The 27,117-nt window shown below is 42.2% G+C and overlaps 1 protein-coding gene across 1 annotated transcript in view; it reads right to left on the reverse strand.

Annotated features, from left to right (window-relative positions):
- Positions 1-27,117, reverse strand: part of CLYBL (citramalyl-CoA lyase) — a gene marked incomplete at both ends in the record, with an annotated part of 176,579 nt that overhangs the window by 62,945 nt on the left and 86,517 nt on the right. Inside the window, one exon of the mRNA XM_080357865.1 lies at positions 19,335-19,524. Within this exon, the coding sequence (XP_080213991.1) occupies positions 19,335-19,524 (190 nt within the window). The remainder of the gene's footprint in view (positions 1-19,334; positions 19,525-27,117) is intronic.

Below are 27,117 nucleotides of genomic sequence, written 5' to 3' on the forward strand. Positions count from 1 at the left end.
ATCTTGCAACCACACAGTCTAATTCAGGTTGGAAGGGGCCTCAGGAGACTGCCTTGTCCATCTGTCTCCCCAAAGCAGGACTAACTACTGCTCTACGCCAGGTTGCTCATGGCTTCATCCAGCCAAGGCCTGAATACCCCCACAGAGGGAGGATGCACCATTGCTCTGGACAACTTCTTCCAGTGTTTCACCACTTGCACAGAGAAGATTTTTTTTGCATGTCTCCAGTCAGCATTTCCCCTCATACAGCTTGTGGTCATTGCTCTCGCCCTGTTGCTGAACTCCTCTGAGAAGAGTCTGGCTCTGCCATCCATCCAGCTCCCCTTAGGCTGCAAAACCTCCATCAAGGCCCACCTCAGACATCTCCAGGATGAACAAACCCAGCTCCTCAGCCTCTCCTCCTGCACCATGACCACCTTGGTGACCATTCCTGGGCTCCCTCCTGTGGGTCAGTCCCTCTCTTGTCCCAGGACCCACAGCTCAGCACAGTCACCCCTTTCCCAGGAGATACTCAAAGCCAAGTGGAGGGTGGGGATCCCTTCCCTGGACCCGCTGGCTGCACCCGCGCCAGCACAGCTCTGGAGGTGGTCGGCCACCTTTGCTGCAAGGGCCCGCTCACTGCTGACCCCCTTCAGCTTCTTGTAAAACAGCACCCAGGGCCTTTTTTGGCAGAGCTACCCTCAGGGAGTCACAACCCCAGCCTGCCTTGGTGCATGGGGTTAACCTAGCCCAGTGCTGGGACTTCTGTTCTTGCCAACCCCGTCCTCCAGATTGCAGAAGTCCCTCTAAGGGGCAGTCCTGCTGTCCAGTCATTGCCCTGCAAAATGGTATCACCTGCAAACCTGCGGAGCGTGCACTCCATGCAATTACCCAGGTTGTTGATTAAAAGTCTAACACAATATCTACAAAATGCTGCTTTTAACCAAGCACCAGTAAGTCTCTGATCTATCGAGCGCTATTCTTTGACCTCTACAGTCCAGGCAGTTTGCTTTATGGTCCACTTCTCCTCCAGCTGGCACCCAGGATGTCACAGGACACTATGTCAAAAGCCTTACTAATTTAAAGGTAAAAGATGTTCACTGCTCATTCCTCATCCATACTGCCAGTAATCTCAAAACAGAAGGTTAATCAGGTTTGTCAGGCATGATTTGCTCCTGATCAACCCATTCTGGCTAGGTCCTTATGCCCTTGTAGTATCTTCCTTGAAAACCAGCACCATCCCTTTCCTGGAGACTACCGTGAGGTTGATGGGCCCACAGTTCCTCACTCTCACCCTTTCTGATGATGGTTGTGACATTTGACTTTCCCTAGGCATCAGGAACCTCCCCCAACCACCACAACCTTTCAATGATGACAGACAGCAGCTTCACGATGACACTAGTCAGCTCCCTCAGCAGTATCCAGCATGTCCTGCCTGGTCCCATAGACCAGCTTATTTAAACAGACCGTAACTCCATCCTTCTCTACTGCATGTAACATGTCTCTTCTCCAGGTGTTGCTTCTAGACACAAAGATGATCAGGAAGCCTGAGAGCAGACTCTGTAAAGCATGAAGCAAAGAAAGCATTGAACACCTCAGCCTTATGCATTTCCTGCAGCAAAGGTCACGACTCAGTAGTAGACCCACATTTTCCCTTGCCTTATGTTTTTGATGAAAGTGTTGTGGTTGCCTGCCAGGCCTCTTAGCAGTTTTGATCCCAGACAGGCTTTGACCTTTCTCATTCTGTCCTTACATGCCCAGGTACTATTTTTCTATTCCTCCTTGGTAGCCCAGTCCTGTTTCCATTTCCTTATGCTTCCCTTTGGCGTTTGAGTTAAATCAAGTGTTTCCCATTTGGCAAGCTGGCCTCCTGCCACACCTGCCTGTTCTGCTGCACTTCAGATGATTTTCTTGCCCTTTGAGCAGGTTGTCATCAGCCCTTATGAGCTCACTTACCTTCAGAGGTAGCCTGTCACAGGATCAGTCCTGCCTACTGGCTGAAGTCTTATGTCCTTGCCTTCCTCACTGCTTTCAGGATCTTAAATTCCAGCATCTCACAGCTCCTGCAGTCAAGGCTGCCATTGACTGACAGTTCATTCTCATTCAAGAGTGCGGCAAAGCACCTCCTCTATTCAGTTTGATCAGCACCTGCACCAATAAATTGTTTTCCATGCACTCCATAAATCTGGATTTCTTGTCTCCCATCACACTGCCCTCTCAGTAGATACTGGCATGGTTAAAGTCCTCCTTGAGAGTCAGAAAGAATTTGAGTGACTTGTTTCAGTTGTCTAAAGAAAACTTTGTCCATAGCCTCTCCTTGATCAAGCACCACCATGACATTACCCTGTTCTGGCTTCTCCTCTGACCCTGATCCATCAGCTCCCAGTGAGCTTCTTACCTGTGCCACCATGGGCATGATCATTATTTCTTGTTTCCTGTTCTAGCCATTTTAAAATAAACCAGCCATGGTTACTGTGCTTTGCATGTGTCTCCTGTCAGAGCTCGCTAGGCAAGTTTTCATCCCATCTGCTCAAGGGCCTTAGACAGAAGACATCTTTCTTATAGCCTTGGCATAGGAGAGGCAACAAGCTGCGAGAAGAGGACAGAAGCATTTCTAGGGATGCACAAAAGCAGACTTTTGAGCACTCAGAATATGCAGGGATTAGCAGTGTGGCTGGGAATTGCATTCGCAGATGCAGGTGCCTAAATTCAACTCAAGGCACCTAAAATTTTAATGATCAGAAAGTATACTATACTCCAGTGCTAAGGACACTTCAAAGTACCTGGCACTGTGAAGCTATATAATGAAATAAGAATAAAGCCTCTTGTTCCTTAAGTCTACTGATTCTAGCAGGATAAAGAAGAAAAAGGACAGAATGGGTTGCAATCATGATATCACAATGACCACAGACAACCAAATGAGGGAAGAAAATCGGCAAGTCCGTCTGGGTTGGAGACAGGAGGACATCTCTACCTGACCAATTTGATGGCCTTTATGACAAAATGACTGGCTACATGGACAAAGAGAGAGCAGCAGATGCAATACACCCTAACTTTAGAGAGCATGGCATTTTCACCTGGAAGCTGATAAAATATGGGCTACAAGAATGGACTATCAGATAGGTTGAAAATTGGCTGGACAGATGAGTTTGAAGAATAGTTATCCATGATTCCTAGTTGGCAGCTGGTAACAAGCAGAGAATCCCAGGCTTTGATACTGGGGCCAGTTCTGTTGTGCATCTTCCACATGAACCTCAGTGATGACTTAGAATGAACCCTCAGCAAATTTTCCGAGGACACGAAACTAGAGGGACATGAGCTTCAGTCCAGAGGCACCATGAGAAATTCGAGGACTGAGTCAACAGGAGCCCCAGGAAGTTCAGCAACCTGACTGAGGACCAGCAAGTGAACGGTGTGTTCTCATTGCAAACAAGGCAAGCTGCACACTTGACTACATTAGGAGGAGTGTGGCCAGAAGACTAAGAACTTACTGTCCCCTTTTACTCAGCACTGGTGAACCTGCACCTGCAGTACAATGTTCAGCTTTGGCCGCTTACTTCAAGAGAGGTGTTGAGAAACTATGGAGGGTAGTCGAGATGTGAGAAAGCTGGTGACGCTGCTGCATGTAACAGCCTCAAAGGAAACGCTCTAATGTAGCAACCAGGATTCAACTGAGCACCTCTCCTGGAGGGTTAAGTGGCATAATTTCAATATTTTCATTAGCAACTTGGGTAGTGCAAGAGAGAATAGATTTTCAGTATCTTCAGAGACATGTAATTTGGAGGGAGATGCAAAGACGTTCTCAGATTTGATAGACAGTAACAAGTGAAAAAGATAGAGTGGGACCACATATGAGACAGCGACATAGATGCACAAACAAAGAAGAAAACACACTACGAGTAGTAGGTTGAAGTGAATGAGTACCAGCAATGCAGTGTTATTACAAAAAAGACAAAGCCAATTCTAGAAATATATTAACAAACCCACCATATGTAATAAAATAGGAAGTAATTGCACTGTTTGTTGCATTTACAATAGCTCAGTTGCAGTATTTAGTTTAGGGGATCAGAAAATGAAATAAAAGATTGGAGAGAGTCCACAAGCTTACAAGAAAACTGGCAAGATGTTCAGGCACCTCCTATTAGAAAGACTGAAGGATATGCAGTCACTTTCGCTAAAAAGAGAAAATCTATAGGAGACATTTAAAACAATTCAATAAACATAATAATATTTTACAGGAGAGGGTTACAGTTTTCTACTTTTCTTTCTGTAAGTGGCCATGGACAACAAAATCCATCTCATTTGTTGAAAATAACATTTAAGTTAAATTTTTAGCAAATTGTGAAGAGACATTAGGGGGACCAAGAGACATCTGTGGGTACTCTCTACAACTGGTTACAGCGACATTCATCAGGTACTTTGGAATGGCTTCAAGCTATTTCAGGTCAGAGGATGGATCTAGATGACCACAGCTCCTCTGGTTCAATACTTCTGTTATCCCATAAAACCCTCCAACAATTTATATCAAATTGAGGTCCTAGTTTCCCTTGCCAGATACATTAAACAGTAGAACAAAAAAAGATACAATTCAATAAATGCTCTGTTTCACTCAAGGAATCACGCTTGATAGCCATGGCAGACTTACTATACATACCAACTTTACTAAGCACTTGCGGAGTTCTGGGTGTGAATAAGCCAGCGGCTGACAATTCGGGAGCTGCCTGTATGTAACTTGCCCATTTACAAGGTACCACAAATCCTCTTTTCTAGAACAGTGAGAGTCAAAAAGGGCTTATAGGCAGCCCTGTGTGAAACCCCAGGCAAGACTTCGAGCTGAGAAGCTGCTCCTTTGTGCTCTGTCACTCAGAGGGGCTCCATTTGCTTCACTGGAGTTTCCTCACACCCTGTCCAAATTATCATCTTACCAACTCACTTATCAACTCCTGGACCAGACTGGAAAAGAGCCTGCTTATCTCCAGCTTCAGCTGCAGTATGTCACAACCAGCTCACAGAGATACCCTCTCTGCTATTACCTGGTCTTTAGTGCTCAGAGGTACATGTTAAATATGCACAATAGGCATTATTTTTTTTTTAATCCCAGTTAGGAGGCTGTTTGCCAAGATTCTCTGGCCTGGAAAGGTGGTGCTTGTGAGTTAGCTCTCCCTTAGCAGCACAGAGAAAGTTCAGAGCTTCAACAACAAAAGGAAGGGAAGGTCTCTCAGACCTTTTTGGCCCGCTGGCTGCTCTTATGCCAAAGCGTTGTCACTCTTCCTGCAGGGAATGTCTGTCACCCCCGGGAGGGCATGAGCTACGTAGCACCAAGTACACCTCTGTGAAGAGATGGACATACGATGAGGTGACGCCTGCTGACGGGGGATCGGGATTGCTCCACACAGGCTAAGAGCCAGTTGCTCTTTCTGGTAGTTTGTGCCAAGTCACATCAAGCACTACTCAGAGGTTGCTCTGTGTGTGAATTCCCCCCCAGCTACAAAATCGAGCCTGTCTGTGCAGGGCTACTTGTGCTACCCACCGTCACATTTCTGGGCATTTATTTTTCTTCTCGGTGCTTCCATTGTACCTCACTGATAATAAGCAAATTTGGCAACACTAAGCCATATTCTGAAATCAGGTGCCCTGACTGGCAATGCTCAGGCGCTGCTGCTGCTGTTTTCCTTGTGCTGGCCGTGAACGAGCTTCCACAAAGCATCTACTCTAGAAAAACACGTGCTCAGATACAAGAGCCAAGCATCCCTCATCCCTTCCTCCCCATTTGGTCAGCTCTTCCATAGTCCTGGCAGGAACAGGGTCATCATGAGAATGAAAGGTGCTCTGCTCAGTAGCCACATCACTCCCTCCAATCTCCACCTCTCTCTTCCAGAGACTGGAGGAAGACGATGAATGTCCAGCCAGGTGATGTGGATGCAGCTCCCTCGTCATGTAACACTCTCTTCCCACATAATCTTTCCTTAATTCTCATTTGAGAGTTGCTTCACCTGCTGTGTCACCATATCAAAAATGAAGAGCTAAACCTATTTATCCAAGTTGAAGAGCTAGCCAAATGTTTTCAAAACAACCCAAGTCTTATTGGCCCAGATGGCTGAATTGGAAACAAACTCTAAAATGCTATAGAATTGCTCACTACTTAAGGGGCAAGGAAAGATATAGACCCTTTATTTAAAGACTATGCATTTCTGAGAAACATCAAAATTATGTTCTTCCTGATGTGAGAAATCACAGGCACATTCTACGCCTATTTTTCCAAAGGTACCCAGCACCTCAGTGGGCTGTGGCAATGGCTAAAAGATACCTGTGTGCTTTAAAGCACCAGGCTTATGGACTGGTGCATACTGCTATGTATGGAAAAATAATGAGTAAAAAAAAAGGCATTTCGGGGACACATTTTTGAAAAAGAGCCACAACAGAGGGCAAGAAACTATTTCCAATTCACACTATGGTTCATCATCATTGATGCAACATGCACACAACAGGGGATAAATCTTGGTCCTATTGATGCCAAATGGTGTGAGTTTTCTCACTGATATAATGGTGCCAAGGTTCTTCCTCATGCCTCTAACTTCAGAGGAGGACAGTTTGGCAACTTAGAAATTTCACGCTATTTCCACAGTTTAGATGTTGCTATATGCTTTGCAAAGTAAAGTCTATGCTACACAACCATGATTTAAGAAAGCCCTTAAGGCAGTCACAGCTGCAACTCTGGGAACAGATTTAACCACAGCAATGATTGCTATACACACATGCTCTGGCAGAATATATGCTTGCTAAAAATGTAAGCCAGTAAGTAAAAATAGTTAAAGTAGGAACCCATAAGGAGGAAAAATCAAGCATTTCAAAAGCACCAAACCAAGAATTAACCTGTGAAGCCATGTGTTAAGTTTTCAAAGCCACAGTTAAATCTCTCATAACAAAACTCCAGTCTGACAGTGATTCAGATCTAGTTCTGCTTTACTTGAACCAAGAAACTGGGAGGTTGGAAGGCAAAGTTTGAATGAATTGTTTCAGTTTAGGTCTCATAAGTAACTGATGAAATTATCTATCTGATAAGAAGAAATTTGTGAGACAAGACAGCAGCCAACAGATACAGTAAAATCTGTACTGGGTCAACAACATTGAATATGATGTTGCAAACTCTGGAAGAAATTGTTCAGCATGTTTTTGTGACTGGTAAGTTTATCAAGTGGATTTCTCTTAATCCTCCACATAACAAAATACTACTTTCATTATTTAAATGCTGCAGCTGTGAAAAGAGGCTCAAATTCTAACTGCAGAGCTTTTAAAATAATTTACAGGAGATGTATACCTCACAATTTTAAGCAATAAAAGGTTTGCTCTGCAACTGTGATGGGGACAAGGATTTTTTAATTGAAATACGATATGGCATATTCTCTTACAGCTATTTAGTCCACCAATGCCTAGAATAAGACATTGCAAGACAAGCAAATTCAGAGACACTCTCATCTCCTGTCCCACTGTTTACCATAGTTGTTCCATAACTGTCCTTCAAGGTATGTAAGGAGAACTTCAACAGGGTCTTTGTGGAACAGATTTATGGGCCTGTTCACAAAGGGGACTAGTGTTTCTTCTGCAGTGCTGCCAGCCCTTGGTTCCTGTAGCACCTAGCTGGAATGCAAAGACCTCAGCCCTCAGCACAGGAGAAGGCCTTCGTGGCTATCCCACGCTCGTGTCAGATAACTGTGAATTAGTCACAAGGCACGTGTAAATCAGTGAGTGGGCTAACATATAAATTACCAATTGTGGAGCCTTTTGCTACCCAGTGTATTTCTTTTGTACTCGAGGCAGATTTCATTCCTCATGCATATTTCACTCCATTTTTCCTTCCTGCAGTATTTGTGCCATTTATCTTGTCCTATATTCACTTTCCTTTTTTTCCCACTTTTGGGAAAAGCATCTAATATCCCTGTAGCATTAGTTTTTCTTTGTTAATGTCAAAAAAATGTTAATCCGTGAAGACTTGCTTCCTAGATAATGTTAATTCAGCTGCCAGTTTTATAATAGGATTATGCTTTCCAGGATTTAAAAATCCCACTTGTTAGCTACAAAACAGACTTCTACTAACAGCTATAAAATCTAATTTAATCCCTATTGGCATTAACTAAATAGCTGAGGTATAATTTCTGTCTAGCTACACTTAACACCCTGCTATCGCCATTACTATATAAAATTCCCTTTGAAGTTATAAAAGAAACTGTTCAGTAGGATAAACAGGGTCTCACGAGTCCAATCATATGCTATCTCCAAGGCATAACAAATGTTGTTTACATATTGTAAGGATTTTGTGGACAGTTTATTTAAATAGATTCACCCATGTTTATATGCATTAATTTGCCCTTTTTCTCAAGAAAATGCATCCTAAATTATGATCTAAAATTATTCTCTTTAAAAATAATTGGTTAACGAGTGGAAGTTTGGGTCTGTGCGGAATCAAAGTTTAAAATGTAACCAAATAACCTGACTAAGCTTGAAGAAAATACCAATTTGTCCAACATATCCCCTTTTAATGCACAATTGTACTGTGAAACCTCAGAAGAGGAAGTTATATCAAGCCTGGCATGGAAGGAGCTATTTCGAGACAATCTAGTAAAAGAATGTAACAAGTAAGGAGGAAAGAATGAGCAAGCCACGGTTTATAATGATCCTAAAATGAACAGCCAGGATCTTAACTACTCTTTGCTCCCAAATGAGGAACAACATAAGGATTTATGGTCTTCTGGAGCTCTGTGATCAGAAATGAAGGAAAACATTTACAATTATTTTCTCCCAATCTTGAAATAACTGGCAAGCACATTGTTCTGGAGAGGGTAGCTGTAATGCACTGCCATGAAAGAAGGATGGCAAGAAGTTCTATTACTGTGATCTGCTGTAGACACGTTACACAGCCATTCAGGAGTTGAAACAGCCATCTCAGAGCGACCAAGCTGCTCTAAAGACAGAAATTGTACTCAAACTCAGAAAACACTAAGATTTTATTTATCCTTTCAGAAAAGATGCAAAGTGCTGATCAGACTCCACAGTCAGCTTATCACTTTCCTTACTGATAAATAAGAAGACAGATCATAATCTCCCTTGTGATATTTGTAGCCAAGAGGAAAGATGGGCAACCTCAGCAAAGTAGCTTACATTAACACCCAAATCTGTAGTATGCTGAATTTGGAGATGCATGCATTTGTTTTTGGAGACAGATATACAATATACTTTGGTTGATGCATTTAGACATGCTAACAAGGGCACACGCTCCATACATGAATAAAAAGCACTGCCAAACCAGCAACTTTCAAATGCAGGTGTTTTGACTTGCCTGAAATGAAGAACAAAAAAAAAAAAGGCAAGCTTTTTGCTGCTTTGCAAAATAATTCCTTGTGTGGAAGCCCAAACTGGGCATGGTGATGTGCAACCTGGGGACACATTAAGAGTTTTTGTGCCCCTGGAGCCTGCTGTGTACTGCGTAGCCAGCAGAATTATGCAAGTTTAGATGTGAGTAAACAAATGCATGTACTTCCTAATGCTCTGTCCCTGTTTATTATGGCTTTCACAACAGTGACTAGAAAAATCACAAGAGCTGCATATTGTGTTCTATTCTGGTGTGTGAGTGCGCAATGAATTCATGGCTCTGGATGCTCTCCAGTTTCAGTAAGTCAGAGATGTGTTTTTGTAGCTAAAAAGGGTACCAGCCTCTTCCATGGAAGTGTATTCTCTTGGTGTATAAAGCACTGTTTAACATACAGTCTTTTCACAATTCAGAGAAGAAAGTCTTTCACAGAATATGTAAAAATCAGGGCTTTAGGCAATCATAATCCGTGTGTTTTGTCTTCTGTTGAGCAGAGATAAATTACTCCACTCTAAGTTGATGGGATGTCATGGCATTGGCTTAGTTTGTGGTGGAAATAAAAGGCTGGTTTTAGATGGTTCTATGCTTATTTTGGGAATGGTGTGTCCTGCAAGTAGCACAGCACACATGCCTTCAATTCAATATCCAGTGGAATGTAGAAGGAAGAAGTTCAAACTCTTGAAGGACTTAATCCTGAATTACTCATTTAGACACAAATGCCTTTAATTCATTATGAAACGTTATCTGAATATGGACTGCAGAGTCTGCAGTACTGTAAGTACCATGGACTCTTGCTACCTGGACATCTTCAGTGGAAGGAAATGAGGCTTCCACACAGGCACTGGTGGTTTAGGTCCCACCACTGAGTGATAGAATCCTTTTCTCTGGTCTCCAGAACAATAACAGATGAAACAAAAGGCAATAGAGGTTAAATATAATGCTTTTAGCTGATACCTGCCAGGGTTCCCAAGCCTAGCCATGAACACACACATCCTCACCCTGCAACTTTCACGTGTACGGCTACGCTGTTCCTCTATCTGACATCAAAAATTATTTTCTCTTATCAGCATCATGCCACACTTCCTTGTCTTGTTACCTAATAATGCAACTAAACTCCATGTAAACAGGGAACGTTTAAACAGTTTGGTAAAATAAGTCCACAATCTTCTGAGTATCTCTAAGGTTCCCCCTACTCCTCACCATCCTGGGACAAGTCCAGCTTTGATGGTACCAATGCACTGGGAAAAGTACTGTGGATTTCCACCTTCTCTTACCTACCTATCAACTAAATCAGACCAAAGGTTCACTAGACCACTACCTTGACTGTGAGTGTAGAGATGCCTTATAGAAAAGTTTATCAAAGAGGGCAAGCTCTGTATTCTTTGTGTGTCCTACCACTTTCTTATCCATGTCCCTGTTAATGAGATCTGTGGGTTTCCTCATGATTGGCCTGCCTCTTGATCTACAAAATGTGGTCTTGCAACATGAAAGAATAAGCAGGGTGGGCTACTGTTACAAGCACAACAGAGTCTTAGATTCAAGACTAAGTTTCAAGGATAATTGCAATAGAAACTTGGACATACAAACATATTCCTCTGTCTGCTTGCAGCCAACAAAAAAGCAAAGGAGACCTGGAGTGAATGGTGTTGAGTGCTGAAAACCTCTGTGACTGCAATCTGGGCAGTACCTTTCTGATTTCCTCACCCTCAGTACCATTACAGCCCTGACAACACAACACAACACAACATATGGCTTTGCATACAAACAAAAGTCTGCCCAAATTTGATCCAACAGATTGTTTCTAAGCTACATATGTATACTGAACTTGTATTGGCTTGACTTTCTGCAGCACACTTGGAACTCAACGGCTCCCTTCAAACTAAGTGCTAGATGCTCAATGGCTGTGCAGCCAGCTCCTTGCTACTATGAAAACAGATGAAATACTGAAAATGGGTCCAGAAATGTGTAGTAATACACGAATTCTAGTCCTGCAATTAGCCTTCAGTACCCAGGTGTGCTCATGTGCCTGCAGACAGTGGACTACACCTGAAGAGTTGAAATACTGTGAATTCCAAATCCACACAAACATTAGGTGTATGTTTTAAAATATTCTTCTAGGTCTATTAGTGTATTCCTGCCTGAAATCCCTGTTAATAGTGAGAGAAGACATTTTCCCTAAGTTTCTAGGCACCATTCTGTCAGCAGTAATAGTTATATCAGAACATGTCCAAGTCAAAATTAATTGGATACATCTGAATCAGTGGAAAAGAAATAACTGGCAATTCAAAGGCTCTGCTCAAAGAGACACGGGCATTACTGAGCTCATTAAGAAGAAAATTGCTGAATATTGAGATTGCCCTTATGAATCCTCAAATCTTTATTTAAGCAAGAAGATTGGCTTGTAGAGTAAAACAATAGGAACAAAAACTTTTATTGTCACAGTTACCACTCAGGAGTGGCAGTTCTTCCAGGACCATGGTGGGATTAATAAGGAAATGAAAACACTTTACAACTTTCATAAAAATGTATATTCATCAGAACTCTTCAAGGATCAAAAAGGCCTTGCAGAGTTTCACTGTACAGTTCAGCTTCCCTACAATAAACCAGAGAGACTTTCGGACTCCCCAATTCCTATAGAAGAAATTTCCCATGCTACTGAGACTTCTAATAATGGCAGGCCACTGGGGAAAGCAGCATTCCCATTTTAATTTTGTGCCTCTTTTGAAGAGAAGTCACCCTACTATGTGCCTGTGTACATTTAATCATTCTCTACACACTTTATCAGCAAGGCTTCTCCCTGTAGGAGGAATACAATTAGGTACAGTACTAATTTATTATAAATAAAGCAAAGACCTGGTAAAATAACCTAGTTATCAATGTTTCATGCAACTGTGCCTACGAAGTACTAGCTAACATTCTCACTAGGAGCCTAGAGAAATACCTGCAGCATTGATAAATCCTAACCAACTTGGCTTTATTAAAAAAAAAAAAATCACATCATACAGGAAAACTGTTGATTTTAATTGAGGTAGCTAGAGATTTATGGAAACCAACTGCAGCTTTTCTCCACTGACACTGTAAAGCCTTCAATAAGACCAATAAGGAAATTTCAATAAGGAAAGCCCAGGATTTTTTTTTTTTTGTATGCCATGCTGACCGATTTATGTATTTATCTCCACCCCAAAATTTACTTCAAGTGTTATTTCATATGCAAGAGCCTCTTCTCATCAGTGATAAGGAATAAAAAGGTCAGAAGGCGTCAGATTAGGAGAAAAGTGGTAGGCAAGGATGCTCTCTTGCCAGCGTGCTGTTTGTTCTGACCCCAGGATCAGATCACTAGAGAGATGGAGGAGGCATTCTCATGAGGCGAAATCTCCATAAAATCAGCATGTATGCGGATGATCTGCTCTTAACTGCAATGAACCCAGAGTCATCTCTTACGTATGCGTTATTCATAATGGAACAGTTTGAAAAATGGTCAGGCTTTAATCCTATTTTTAAAACCAGACGATTCAAAAGAATTAATTGAATCTTTTTTTTTAATTCCGTGGAACAGCACAGCAACGATCTTTTAAGTGGCTGCTACGAGATATTAAATGGGAACAAATTAATGCTATGACCCTAAGAGGCCATGCTGCAGATAAGCAAAATATGTCCTTCCCTATCCATCCTCCTATCCATCCTCTTAGTCAAACCAAACTTGCCCTTGCTGGAGAGGAGAGCAGGGAGAACCAAAGAGGCTAAGGGGCTGACACCTCCTCTCTTGAGGAAGGGATGTAAGGAAAGGACAGAGCTGAAGCTTCTTCTTCCCCAGCTTCTGTTGCCCAAGTGCTGGAGGAGAGAGCAATTTCTTTCTAAAAGAGATAAAATGGCACAATCACGATTCACAGCAAAAAGGGCTTAGAATTTAAACATTTTTTTTTACAGTGCAGCCCTGAATAATAATAAATTTTATTGGATGAATGAGATCTATTTAGTTCCAGAGGAACAACAATAAAATTCCATATTTTCAACAGTTTCATGCCAGAGGTCCCCCCAGATGTTCCCCAGCCGTATGTACACTCTGAGGGATTGCTTTTACACCTCTGATAGAATAATGCTGGGGCTGGGATGAAGGAAGACGGAGTTTTGTTTTGATTTCTAATTATAACACTGGCATTCCATGTGGAAATAAAAGGCCAAATCCTAGCCCCTTCAAAATTTGCCGGAGGTAACTTCCAAAGGTCATCTTTGGCAGAAGGGACTGTGCCCTGGCTGGCCTGGTGGCACACTAAAGAGAGTCAGAGTAAGGCGTCGTATCTTTCAGTTACTCAAAATCATCCTACTGACACCGGTGAAGAGAAAGCCACTAATAGCACTGGCTTGGGGTCATCAAAATGCTTTGAAACTCTTCTCAAAGACTTGGAAAGAGGCAGAACACTATGTTAGCAGATCCAACTGGTCTCTGGCCAGGCTGACCTGGCAGCTAGCATCTCCTGGATGCTCTGAAGAATAAGACCTCTGAAGACAGGATCTTGCTGAAAAAAAGTGCTGTTTAGAAAACTCCTTGTAGGTGTGGTAACCTTACAAGACCCATGGGAACTAACAACGAAATCTCAGCCCACTCTTGCCCTTGAAAAATGGAAACACCGTCGCAGAAACCTTCCTTCCTCCAACAGAAGGAGGGAACTTTTCCACCTGATAATAGGTTCACCTGGCATGGAAGCACAGCGAGTTGTGCAAATCTACAGAGAAAGCTACACCAGAACATGCTGGCTTGGCTGAGAGGCCTCGAGCCATCTTCAGACAGCAGCTCCCACAGAGACTTCTCAATGGCATAACATACAGTTCAGGTTACTGGCTCATATGACTTGGTCAAGCACGTCGACGCAGCCATCTTTTTTATCTTTTTCTTTTTTACAATTAAAATGAAAAAAAATAGTCAGGCCTTCTCCTGCAAAGACCTGAAATAGATATAGGCTATTTTTGTACCATTTCACAAAATGTCTCTACAATATGATGCATTTGCAACCTGTCAACATTGCAATCTGTATTATTTCTAATTTTATAGTTTTATAATTTTATTTGAAGTATTCTCTTAATAATATCACCAAGCGAGCAATTCTGAGTCATTTCTTTAAAATGGAGAAATTTTTCTCAACACCAGAGAAACTTTACATCAGTGGGAAAGAACTCCTGTCTTCATCTAAATAGTGGCTCAGGGAAAGTAATTTCCCTTTAGCAGTATTCAGTTCTCTCCCCAACCAAAAACTAAATTTCTGTTGTAGAAATTACCAATGTCTTACAGAGTCAGACACCTGGAGAGGCAGTTGACAGTCCACATTGTGTGACATTATGCATTTGAACCTCTAAAAACAGCATGTGGAGACCCAAACAGGATTTGAGGTCAGCATGACTAGTAGGCTATGTTCAGCAAGACTAAAGCTAACTCCGTAAAAGAAGGCTGAAATTTTCAACAACACTGGGATATCTTCCTACCATTTTCTCTATTCTGAATTTTTGAAGAGCTCCTACAGCTCTATCCAGTCCCAAAGAGGTTGCAAAAGCCTCAGGTGTCCTACTCACATCAGCATCAGTGCTCACCCTACTTGTAGGCTCCATATTCAGCATATTATAACTTCGCTTTTTAGCCATTTCTTCCCACTGGTTCCCCTTATAGGTTAGAAATTTTGTCCTTGTGAAGTTCTTGCTGGAAGTTTTTGGTTTGTTGTTTTTTGGGTTTTTTTCTGATTTAGTCAAACTATCAACTAGAAAAAAAGATTGAAAAGATGGAGAAGTCAACAGATGATAGCGGAAAACATGGTCAGTGTTGTAGCTCTTGAAGGTAAGAAATGCAGGCAGCAAAATGGTATGCAGATTAGGGGATGGGCTCCCTTCTGCTGCTGCTCTCTGTGAGCCATTACAAAACATAATTGTGAGGGGACGGCACAGGGGAGAAAATCCTCCAAAACTGATTTGAGATAAAATACTGTATAGAAAATAGTTAAAGATTTTAAATTTACAACTGCTGCTTCAAAAGCAGCTATTGCAATAAGATGCAGTTTTGCAAATGTTACCAGCTTTGGTTATAGGAAGCTCAGCTTCCTTGTTTTCCTCTGTGTGAGCAATTGAGTGCTGACATTCCAGATTCTTAATCTCTCCAAATCTAATCTACTCCTAACATGAACCACACAGCATCTTGTTAAAATAGACTTGTAAAGGTGTGATTCAAACTTGCTGCTTGGACTTGATGCAAGTGAAAGCCTTCTGTAGATACGTGAGTTTGGCCCAAGGCACTGTGAAGCTTCAACCAGGTCCTGATTTTCCTCAAACCCAACATTTTGGCAGCAGTTTCAAGAAAATCCATAGGTAGCATTTTTGTTGATATAAATAACAACAATAAATAGCTAAAATAATAAGTACTATTTGTTTCAAGAATAATGATTAAGGGACAGACTCAGTGTTGCTGTATTTCCCACAGATTTTCTTTTTGTCTGTTTCTGATGACCCATTTTCAACAGGCCACTGAATACTGTGCTTTAGTGCATGTTCTTGACATATCTTTCACACAGTCTCCAAACACCTCAGAAACATTAATAAATTAAGCTGCAAGAGCACTAATAAGTTCAGCTTCACATTCACAGAACCTAAGTCTCAAAGTCTTCCTGAGTATCTGTGGCAGATCCAAAAATGAAATTCAGTTTTCCAATCACTTTCAATTACACTTTGTTACTAGATCATGCAACCACACAGTCTAATTCAGGTTGGAAGGGACCTCAGGCGACCACCTCGTCCATCTGTCTCCCCAAAGCAGGACTAACTACTGCTCTACGCCAGGTTGCTCATGGCTTCATCCAGCCAAGGCCTGAATACCCCCACAGAGGGAGGATGCACCATTGCTCTGGACAACTTCTTCCAGTGTTTCACCACCTGCACAGAGAAGATTTTTTTGTGTGTGTCTCCAGTCAGCATGGTGGTCATTGTTCTTGCCCTGTTGCTGAACTCCTCTGAGAAGAGTCTGGCTCTGCCATCCATCCAGCTCCCCTCAGGTTGCAAAACCTCCATCAAGGCCCAGCTCAGACATCTCCAGGACGAACAAACCCAGCTCCTCAGCCTCTCCTCCTGCACCATGACCACCTTGGTGACCATTCCTGGGCTCCCTCCTGTGGGTCAGTCCCTCTCTTGTCCCAGGACCCACAGCTCAGCACAGTCACCCCTTTCCCAGGAGATACTCAAAGCCAAGTGGAGGGTGGGGATCCCTTCCCTGGACCCGCTGGCTGCACCCGCACCAGCACAGCTCTGGAGGTGGTCGGCCACCTTTGCTGCAAGGGCCCGCTCACTGCTGACCCCCTTCAGCTTCTTGTAAAACAGCACCCAGGGCCTTTTTTGGCAGAGCTACCCCCAGGGAGTCACAACCCCAGCCTGCCTTGGTGTATGGGGTTAACCCAGCCCAGCGCTGGGGCTTTGCTTTTACTTTTGTTGGATTTCATTACCTTTCTCTCATGTTGTTCTTCCAGCTGTAAAGACCCAGTAGAAGAGCAGCTGTGCCCTCCAAGGTATGAACTGCACCCCAGTTCGGTTTCATCATGAATCTGGTGAAAGTTCACTACATCCCATCAACTAGGTTGCTAGTGAAGAAGTTAAAACAGTATTGGCCTCAGCAGAGATAAGTGTAAAACAGCACTCAGCATGGACCAGTCAATCCCTGTCAAACTGGCCCTCGCCCTGTAGTCTATCCATCCAGTCCATTTTTACTCAGGTTTATGGCCAGGATATTATGACAGACCATGTCAAATGTCCTGCTAAAGTCAAGGTAGACAACATCAATTCAATTCTCATAGTAATACTTCAAGACAATTATTTGTTCAGAGAAGGTGAACAGGTATGTCAGGTGTGATTTGCTTCTGATCAGCCTATTCTGGCTAGGTCCTCATGCCCTTGAAATATCTTCCATGAAAAAAAGCAGCATCACTTTCCTGGAGACTACCATGGGGTTGATGGGCCCACAGTTACCCACTCTTACCCTTTTTGATTACAGTTGTTACATTTGCCTTTCTCCAGGCATGAGGAACCTTCCCCAGTGACCATGATCTTTCAGTGATGACAGGCAGTAGCTTCAGGATGACTCTAGTCAGCTCCCTCAGCGACCCCCTGTCTGATACCATGGACCAATTTATTCAAATAGACCCTAGCTCCATCCTTCCCTACTGTAGTGACTACCACCCCTCCTTTTTATTTTTGCTGCTGATGCACTCATAGTAGCCATTCTTGTCCTGCTCATCCCTCACCAGCTTTGATTCCACCCCAGCTCTGACCTTCTTCATTCTGTCTCTACATGGTCTGGACAACACTTCTGTGTCGCTCCTCGGTTGCCTGTCCCCACTTCTACCTCATGTCTGCTTCCTTTTTACATTTAAGCTCAGTCAGGGGCTCATCTGTCATCTCAGATTCCCATTACAGATTTTCCCCCTAATTTCTTTGAAATCTTATACCCAGTGGCATAACTGCCCTTCACTTCAACAGAGCTAGAATTCTACCACCCTTTAGAAATTACTACTAGCAACTTTGTCACCTCGATTGGAAAATTTGCATTTGTTGTCATCCTCTATTACAAATAGATGCTTCTGCTATAAATGATTTGGTTTATATAATTAAGATGCACCTAAAAATACTACAGTTTAACACACAATTGTGTCTTCTGTCATCTTACAGCAGCAGCTTCCCAAATATGACCTAAACAATACTAAGTCATGGTGGCAGCAGATATAATCTTACTCTTCCACACAGAATTTCAGCAACTAGAAAATGTTTTCCAACTGTCTTCAGCAGTACACATGCACATTCAGCAACACTATTTTCACTTTTCAGAACTAAAATAGATATATGCCGACTCTGTAAACCTTTTTCTTTCCAACATACCTGTAAAGACCTGAAAGTTAAAGAGCGCATTACCCAAGACAGTTCTTCTGGAAAGCATCAGCTCCCGAGAAACAGAAAACATTAAAATTTCATCCATATTTTTGAGATGACATGGGAAAATTTTCAAGCCTATTTTCAAAACTTTATGGACAAGACATTCATAGTCAAATGCTAAACAATGTTTGCTGTAGTCTGAAGCACTGTAAAATGGACAGAACAACTGACAAATATAAAAGTGATGCAAAAACAAAGCAAAAAATATGTAAAAATGATGACAAACTTACGTTCTTGTTCACAAATACCTTTCACTGGGAAACTTTTACATGAGTTTCTCACATACATCGTTTAAGACATGGAAGATTTTTAAATGGTTATTTTCAGATACTTAAAAAATCTGCTTGCAACAAAACCTGAATGTATTGTATGTTAGATCATTCTCTCTTCTTTCACAATTCAATGTCACAAAAACCTTGGCACTGGTACTTAACACATCCACACCTCTTTCCCATGCTGCTCTCCACGCCGGCTTTCTTGCAGCTCCTTCAATCTAAACCACCCTCCAAACCCTAGTGCACTCTGGTTGTAACTTCTCCTTCCTTAAGAAACACCCCGAACAGCACTTCTTCCAAAAAGCTCAGCAAGGAATTCTTTCTAAACATCACAAGGCTCGAACCCAAACCCACACTGTTTTGCTCATAATTTGAAGATGCTTTTGTTTCAAGAAAAACACCCCATCTGGTGATTCTGAGCTAACTCTTTCTTTCCTGCTTCTCTTCTCACAGACCATTTTCTCCTCTTCCCTTAAAAATATGCAACAATAATAACAGTATTTCCCACTCTTATTTGATGAGAGCTTATAGCCAGCTCTGTATTCTTTTAAAACTCCCTCCCCACTCACTCACACAGGATCACTTTCAGTTCTGGGTGAGCAGATTTTCCTAACATCTTCAGAAAGCCTATCACTGTTACATTACTTTGTATATCTTAAGATTTATCTTTGTCTCTCTGGTTCTCACTTCCCCAAGGCAAAGACAATGTTTTTCCACATGTTCTCTTTAGCACTGATTGTATCACACTGATAATTTTTAATTACCTTTCTGTTCAGAGCCACGCCGTCTTCACAGTCCAGCACCGCACAATCTACATTTAGTGACGGGATTTTTCGTATCTTCTTTTCATCATCCGCAGGTACATACAGCACAGCTCGCCTGGGAACATACTTGTGAGATGATGCAAAGTGGTAACTAAGCTTAGGAACACCAGCTGGCAGAGAAGAATCCACCCTGTAAAGGATATTGCTGAAATTAGACTCTTGGCTACGATGCTGTAAAGAACACTTGACAACATTTCAAAAGCGAAACATTCCTACCTAGATAGTGGCTGGTTTGGGGTTATTTATATGTTGAGTTTTTTTCCCCTTAGGAAGAGCCAAGGTACAGAGGTATAACAGTCAATTGCAGCATAAAACTCTAAAACTACTATTTCAATAGAAGTTGCAAACTTAAACGCTCAGGACTGAAGAGCTACCAGGGCTGAGGTTATCTGTGCAGACTTAATTATGCTGCCCATTCTGTGTGCTATGGCAAGTATTAAATACAGAAAGGTGGTGGGTTTTTTCCCCTGGCCTCCCCCAAAGGATGGAGTCATTGCTGAGAATGGACTGGGACTACTTTAGGGAGGAAGCTGCAATCTGCCACGTTTGCTCCAGGAGCTGGACGACATGCTGTGAATGAAGCAGGGGTGCTGGTTAAAACAAACATGGGTTTGTGATGTTGATTTTGTGACTTTAGCGTTATATCAACACATGTATTTGCATGCAAATTTTAAATAAGCAAAATGGATGGGGATGGGAAAACGAGGAAAACAGGAATGAAAACTCCACGTAATGTGGAATCTCACTAATCCCAACATGTCCTCCCAGAAGCTTTCAAATTCATAGCACAGCTGTCTGTCAACAGAGCTCATAAATCCACCAGAATCACCATCAGGTTGTCAGCTGTGGCACCTTTTAAAATTTATAAATGCTTTGTGCACCACACTTCAGTGCAGGTGTGAGTCTGTGCTGTGCATGGTCCGTAGGCATCAGCTCTGTGGTGGTCTCCACCCCATCCCAGTATTCCCAGTGAGAGACCAGCTAACCTGCCCCAGGCACCAGCCTGGTTGTGGAGGCAGTGGAACTGCTGGGAGAGGCTGCCCTCCAGTGCGGTAGAGAGCTTGCTTTGCTCCATAAATTACAAGCACAGAGAAATAAATTGCAGAGGGTGCCACTGTGTTTCATGGCCTTCCAAAAAAAAACTCCAAACAAACCTTGCCTGCTCCTGTTCCTCCCCATTTCACTCTGTACCCTCCAGGCCTATTCGGCTACGTCAAAAATGGGGACAAAATAATACATTTTGCCTTCTTACTCAGAGCACAACTCATTTATGCCACAAAATAATCCTACCATATAACACCATTAAGCGTTATCATGCATATTATTCAGCACTTTGAATAATGCAAAGCTTTTCTAGCACCACGCTGAACATGTCATTATCACATCATGTCAGGGACCCATGCATTTTCCTATGCCCCTCTTAATAACGCTTCCCAAGTTGCTGCACATGGCTGCAGGCGCAAGTGGGTTATGTTCCAAGTGAACATGACTAACCCCCTCAAATGCTTGGAAATTAGTTCAGTTAATCTAAATCAGAGCCAACGCGAGGTGTCATTGACAGATCAGCACAACATTTGCCTTTCTAAGCCAACCCCATAAAAGAGTCACAGAATCACAGAATGGTTGGGATTGGAAGGGACCTCTGGAGATCATCTAGTCCAACCCATCTGCTAAAGCAGGTTCACCCAGAGCAGATCCCACAGGAATGTGTCCAGGTGGGTTTTGAATGTCTCCAGAGAAGGAGACTCCACAACCTCTCTGGGCAGCCTGTTCCAGTGCTCTGGCACCCTCACAGTAAAGAAGTTTCTCTTCGTATTCTGATGGAACCTCCTGTGCTTCAGTCTGTGCCTGTTGTCCCTCATCCTATCGTTGGACACCACTGAAAGGAGTCTGATCCCATCCCCTTGACACCCACCCTTGAGATATTTGTAAGCATTGGTAGGATCCCCTCTCAGCCTTCTCTTCTCCAGGCTGAACAGACCCAACCCTCTCAGTCTCTCCTCATAAGAAAGGTGCTCTAAGCCCCTCTCTCCCCCTAGAGTGTGCACTTTAAAAGCTGAATATGTCTTGAGTTAAAAATACAAAGAAAGCTCTTATTACATTTTATCTCAGGAAAATAAATTGAAAAGGACAACTATTTTACCACCTCCTCTGCTGGGTCTCTGTATGTCCTCAGTGGACTCACTTTAGAAGCCCACAAAAACTGTCAATCTCTTCATTGTAATATGCCTGGTAACGCTTAATTCAGCCTAAACGATGGGGCAGCTTTGTTGTTAAGCATAAACAATGCATTATTTTACAACAAGTGCCAGTGCTACCCTTGTTAATCAGTCTTCTTCATCTCTAACAGCAAAAGCTTAAAGACTTTGGTAGTAGAGGTCCTGGAGAAACCCAGAGACTTGCAACTGAGATTCACTGAGTTTCTCCTAAGTACACTCTTTGCCCCTCTCCTACAAACCACTTCATGTCCCCCGCCTCATGTTGAAGTGGGGATGGTAACACAACTTGTGGCAACTCAAGTGGCTGCTAGTAAATCCACTTAATCCCTTTTTCTTGCAGTAGTACACTTTGGGAGAGTAAGGAGGAGGTAAAAGAGTGGTTTATCTCAAACGGGAAAAGAAGGGTCTTTTTTCAGTGTGACACAGAGGTCAGTAAAGAAGTCTGCAGTCCTTCACTAAACATATATGAGGGGACAAAAGTGATTAGAGTCTATTCTCTTTCTCTGATGGCTTCAACCCTGTGGTTCCCAAAGGCACAAAGGAGTCAAAGAGCTCAGCCCATCAATAGTTAACTTCAGCCTACAAGCAAGCAGCCCCTGAAGCACCCTTCTTGACCACCTCTCACCAACCCTCCAACCCACCCAAAACTCTCGAAACTCCATTGATGTGGCTAATACCATAATCTCAGAGCATGCTGAGATGAGATGTATCTCCCATCATGCATTTCCCAGGATTTCTCCCAGGCTGTCATTGAACCATGGGCTGCTTGACCAGCCGGTTTCCCTCTCATTGCTGCAAGCCCTGCGAAGGCAACTCTGCTCACAATTCCACACACATCGGTGTGTAGCAGTGTGTAGGTAAAACTGTCGCTACCTGCAGACCTGATTTAGTCAGGTGTAACCGCTGTGGTCTATGAACTTTTGTTCAGATGGAGGAGCAGCTGACTCTGAAGAAGCAGTAGATGTAATCCATTAAAAACACCATCACCCAATAGGCTTCATATTAGAAATACTATCAATTGGTGACTACTGGTAACTCCTCTTCAGCTAACCAACTTGGTGGCCACATGGGCCAAAACCCTAAGTTTCTCAGGACACAGATTATCATACAAATATACTGGCGATTTGTCAAAGCATTAGTCTTACAGAACGTTTTAGCAAGTTGAGAAAATAATAATTTTTTCAAGAGGTATGGCCAGAAAAATAGAAAAGTACAGTCAGTGGAACAACACAGCATTTTTCTCCTTTAAAAAGAAAGGCATCCAGAAATCTAAATAAGATTTTTCAACAAGTATGCTTAGGTGTGACTGCAGTAAATGTTTTCGTATGCTATTATTTTGACATATATTCTTAAATAAATCTTCTGTTCTCACCATGCATTTTCCTTGCATAGTCATATTTTATGTTCTATAATAAAAGGAAACGCGGAGGAAGAAGCAGATTTATTAAGAAATTCATTTGCCTACAGACCTTTTGAAAATGGGCAGTGGCAAATCCCAGGGTGCTATACATGTTAGCAGTTAGCTACTCTGGTAGGAAACACTATCCTGATTATCTTGACTTCTGTTATTTTGATAGAACGAAAACATCCCCAGCAGTTACTTTTTTTAGGACAAAAAACCCACACAGCACTGCAATCTCAATTATATTGTTAACCCCACGCCATAAAGAGGAAGAAAATCTTACATATGTTTTGTGACTGCAAGTATTTTAATGATTCAGACTGATCTTGACTGTGCTTTAAACTAAACATGGACATAAGCCAAGTGAATTTGCTAAGACAATGTTTCTTCCTTTAATCACTCTAAGTTAAAACAAGGACTAGGCTGTTGGGTAAAGCTCATTAAATTGTTTTACAGCAGCCTATTTTCATTCATAGCATCTAGCTGCACACTGAATGCTCCTGGGTCTTGGAAATGAAACTACATTTCTTCAGCAAACATAACTCTCTATTAAAGTCTTCATTTAATAGATGAAACTAGCTGGCGAGTTAAAGTTACTTGCGATCCTCTGAGAACTGTTTCACCCAACAGCAAATAGTTCATCCTCAGGAAGGAGAAAACAAAACCTTTTTTATTACTAAGAGGCATTGCACTTTGCAAAGGCAGCCATACAGTGCGACTGCAAAACAGAGAAATTACTCCAAATTACACACATTACCCTGCTGTAAAGTGCATTTTCACGTTCCAGCATTGCTCATGCTCACACATATACATAACTGCACAAACCTGTACAGTTCCATTGGAGCCAACAACATATAGCTCACAAAGTAAAGCACTCCCACAAGTGATTTGCAGGATCAGCACATTAACCTGTGTTTCTGTTCTCTGTTTATTTTCATTTAAACAAGGAAGAGATGCTACACTGTGGGCTGCCTGATACATGAAAAAATATCCGTTGCTCAATAAGCCAAATCTCTCCTTCTACTACCTTTGGCACAATGCTGGCCGGTATTTCCAAAAAACATGTTTAGGTATTTGATTAAAACTATTTAGGAAGCTGGATCATTTCCACAGGGTATATTTCTGGGCTGTATACATGTACTAACAATGTACTGACCACAATCCTGAGTATCTGTGGTGCTGTGGCATCAGGACAGAAGTGACCCCAGACCTAAGACCCCACTGAACACAACCCAGCTAATGCAGCAAAATTTCCTACAAAATACTTATCTGATGTGAGCAAAGAAACCCTCCGAGTAAACAGAATGGTTTTCCTATGTAGAATTTTCTAGGGAGTAGCTGACAGCCACACACAGATAATCTGCCAAAGACAAAGGAAAGTTCTACGAAATTACAAAGCCCCGCAATTTGCATAGTAATTCTTTCTAATTAAGAAAGAAGATAGAAGTTGTTTGTTATAAACATCAGCAGGCCCTGTGCAAATACGAAGGGCTCGCAGCCGAGCTGAGTATTTGTCGAATCAAAGCGACTCGCCGGAGAGTTTTATTGGTACAGCTGCGGCGCATGCATTTTATCACACATGCTAATAATCCTGGTTATGGCACTAACATTTTAATCATTTGTTCTGTGGGCTTGTTTCTCAAACAATTAGCACTAATGAATGGCCAAAATACCTCGGATCATATATGTCTAATTGCAGTCAAGAGCGGTTATTGTCCGCATGTACATTTCAATTCACCTCTGGGGATAATGTTTGTTAATTGTATTTCTTTATATAGCAAGTGAAAAAAGGCTGTTCACTCAAAAAGGGACTAAGTGTTCTCTTCTTTCCCTTTGTTCCCACAAGAAGCTAAAGTCACTTCAAGAGGCACTTAATCCCATCATCCATGGTTACAATTGCCTTACAGCATCAATCAAAAAGAATCTGAAGTAAAATGATGCAGCTATATTGTGTAATTAAAAGCAATTCAGGTAGTTATTGCTTGGGGCATTTTCCAGGTCCAAATACTTAAAATGGCACTGCGGGGATGCTAAATACTGTAGTGTTTTAAATTTGGTCAACTACAATATCTCACAGAGAAAGGGGAGGAATATGCAAAAAAAAAAAAATCTCCTAGTGTGTATTGTAAAGCGAAAGAAAAGAGGAGGAACAGCTAACGTTTGAAGTGACAAAATCTACAAGTCTCCATATAAAAGGGAAATAAAAATATCAAGAAGAGAGAAAAGGGGAGTAAAAAGAAAAGGATGGCAGTTTTCAGGGAAAAGAAATTCCCTGCAATTGTTAAAAAGTTAACATGTGAAAAAATGCTAACGTTTCCTCGCCTGGAAAACAAAAGCTCATGTCACAAGCTTTACCATCAGAATACAGGTCCTCAAAATCTTAGCGCTTTCCTAGTGGAAATAAATCCAAGGATAAACACAAGGTAAACTGAGCGGCTGTTGTTTGGGGGAAAAAAATAAAAAGGAGGGAGAGAAAAACAAAAAAAGGAAAAAAAAAGAAAAAAGAAAAAAAGAAAAATACTTAGGTTAAGAGAGAAGAGCTATGATATTTACTTCAGAATAAAGCCAGAACTTTTGGGAAGGTACTTTACCTAACAACTGCCACTAACCTTTATCCAATTATGCTAAAATTAAAACTGGGGGGGGGGGGGGGAGTATCAACATATCAAACACTCAGCTTTATGTTTTGATTTCTTCCTTTGTTCCAGACCCACTATGGTCAGTTCCCCGACCCTCCAAAAACTAATTAAGAACCCCCCCGAAACCTAACGCCTCGCCAGGGCAGGCAGAAGCCACCAGCTCTCCTGGTTCGAGATCTCTTGACAAGCAGCTTTCCTTCCCCAGTCAAAGCACCCTGGAAGAGGCTTTGTCTGACTTTAAACTTCCCCCGTAAGGCTGACATGATCTTGCACCGATGTAACGCCGAGATTAATTTCCCCGAAGCTGACGGGAGATATACAGGTACAAAATCGGCCCCCATGTCCCTCAGGTTTGAAGGAGGTGATGGAATAAACCCAAACGCTTTCCACGGCATCCGTGGGGAGACAAGTGGTCTGCACCCAGCTGCGGGCACCGAGCGCAATGGGCTGAAGAAGCGCTCACAAAAGAAAACTTGGCGAATTAAGAAATTTAACCCCCGTAACAACCAGCTTTGGCTATCAAAAGGGACAGCTTGGAGGCAGCCGCTCCCGAGAGCGGTTGCCTGCTGGAAAAAACTGTAGCAGCGAGAAATGAAGTGGGGGCTTCTCAGTGACCTTTAGCAAGCGCTTGCTCCCACTGATCAGGACACATCGCATTACAGCCAAAAAAGAGAGAGGTGAACCAAATGGGGGAGGAGAGCCCCGCTGATTAAAAACAAATAAAATAAAAATCGGGATGCAGAGAAGTGTGAGTGGAAGAAAGCATTTTAGGGTTTAAATGGAAACTGAGTACAAAATCCAAAGTTGCTGGCAAGTCATTTTAGGAAAATATGTATCTTTGGCTGCTATTTATAATTTCTTCCTACCTTCAGTAAATTGATATGTCATAGAACTGGACACCAGAACCTTTCTGAGGAAAAGATCGAATACAAACCAGGAATGTACTGACAAAGGCTTAAAATTACAGACTCTGAAGCCATAAAATGATAAAAAGCTATCATAGGTTAAATAGTTAACCAAACTTCCTCCTCCCACCAGCACTAAATGTGGAAAAAAAAAAAAGACCTTTTATTTACCCCACCATGTTCTTTCAACTACATTTGACCCTGTTGTTTTGGTTCACTCTGAGCTCCACCATGCCTTGAATTGCTTTGACTGAAGATCAGGGTTTTTTTCTTCTTGGTTCAAAATGGCCAAATTAGACAGTGAGGATAAAAAAAAAGGACCACCAGTTTCTCATATTACTAACGTCTCCTCTTTTCACAGCAGCAAAAATAGTCCGATTTTAAGGAAGAGAAGAGTGCTACCATCCTTCGATTTAATCAGGGAATTTTTAAAGAGATTTAAATAATGGCTCAGGGTGACAAGGGCTGCTGCTTCCTACTAATGGCAACAGGCTGCTTCTCTCAGGCAGCCCCTGTGTGTGTGTTTGCCATCATCCAAGGTTAATTGGTGTCCTGTCT

The sequence above is a fragment of the Nesoenas mayeri genome, assembly GCF_963082525.1.
Source record: "Nesoenas mayeri genome assembly, chromosome: 1".
NCBI classification, from domain to species: Eukaryota; Metazoa; Chordata; class Aves; order Columbiformes; family Columbidae; genus Nesoenas; species Nesoenas mayeri.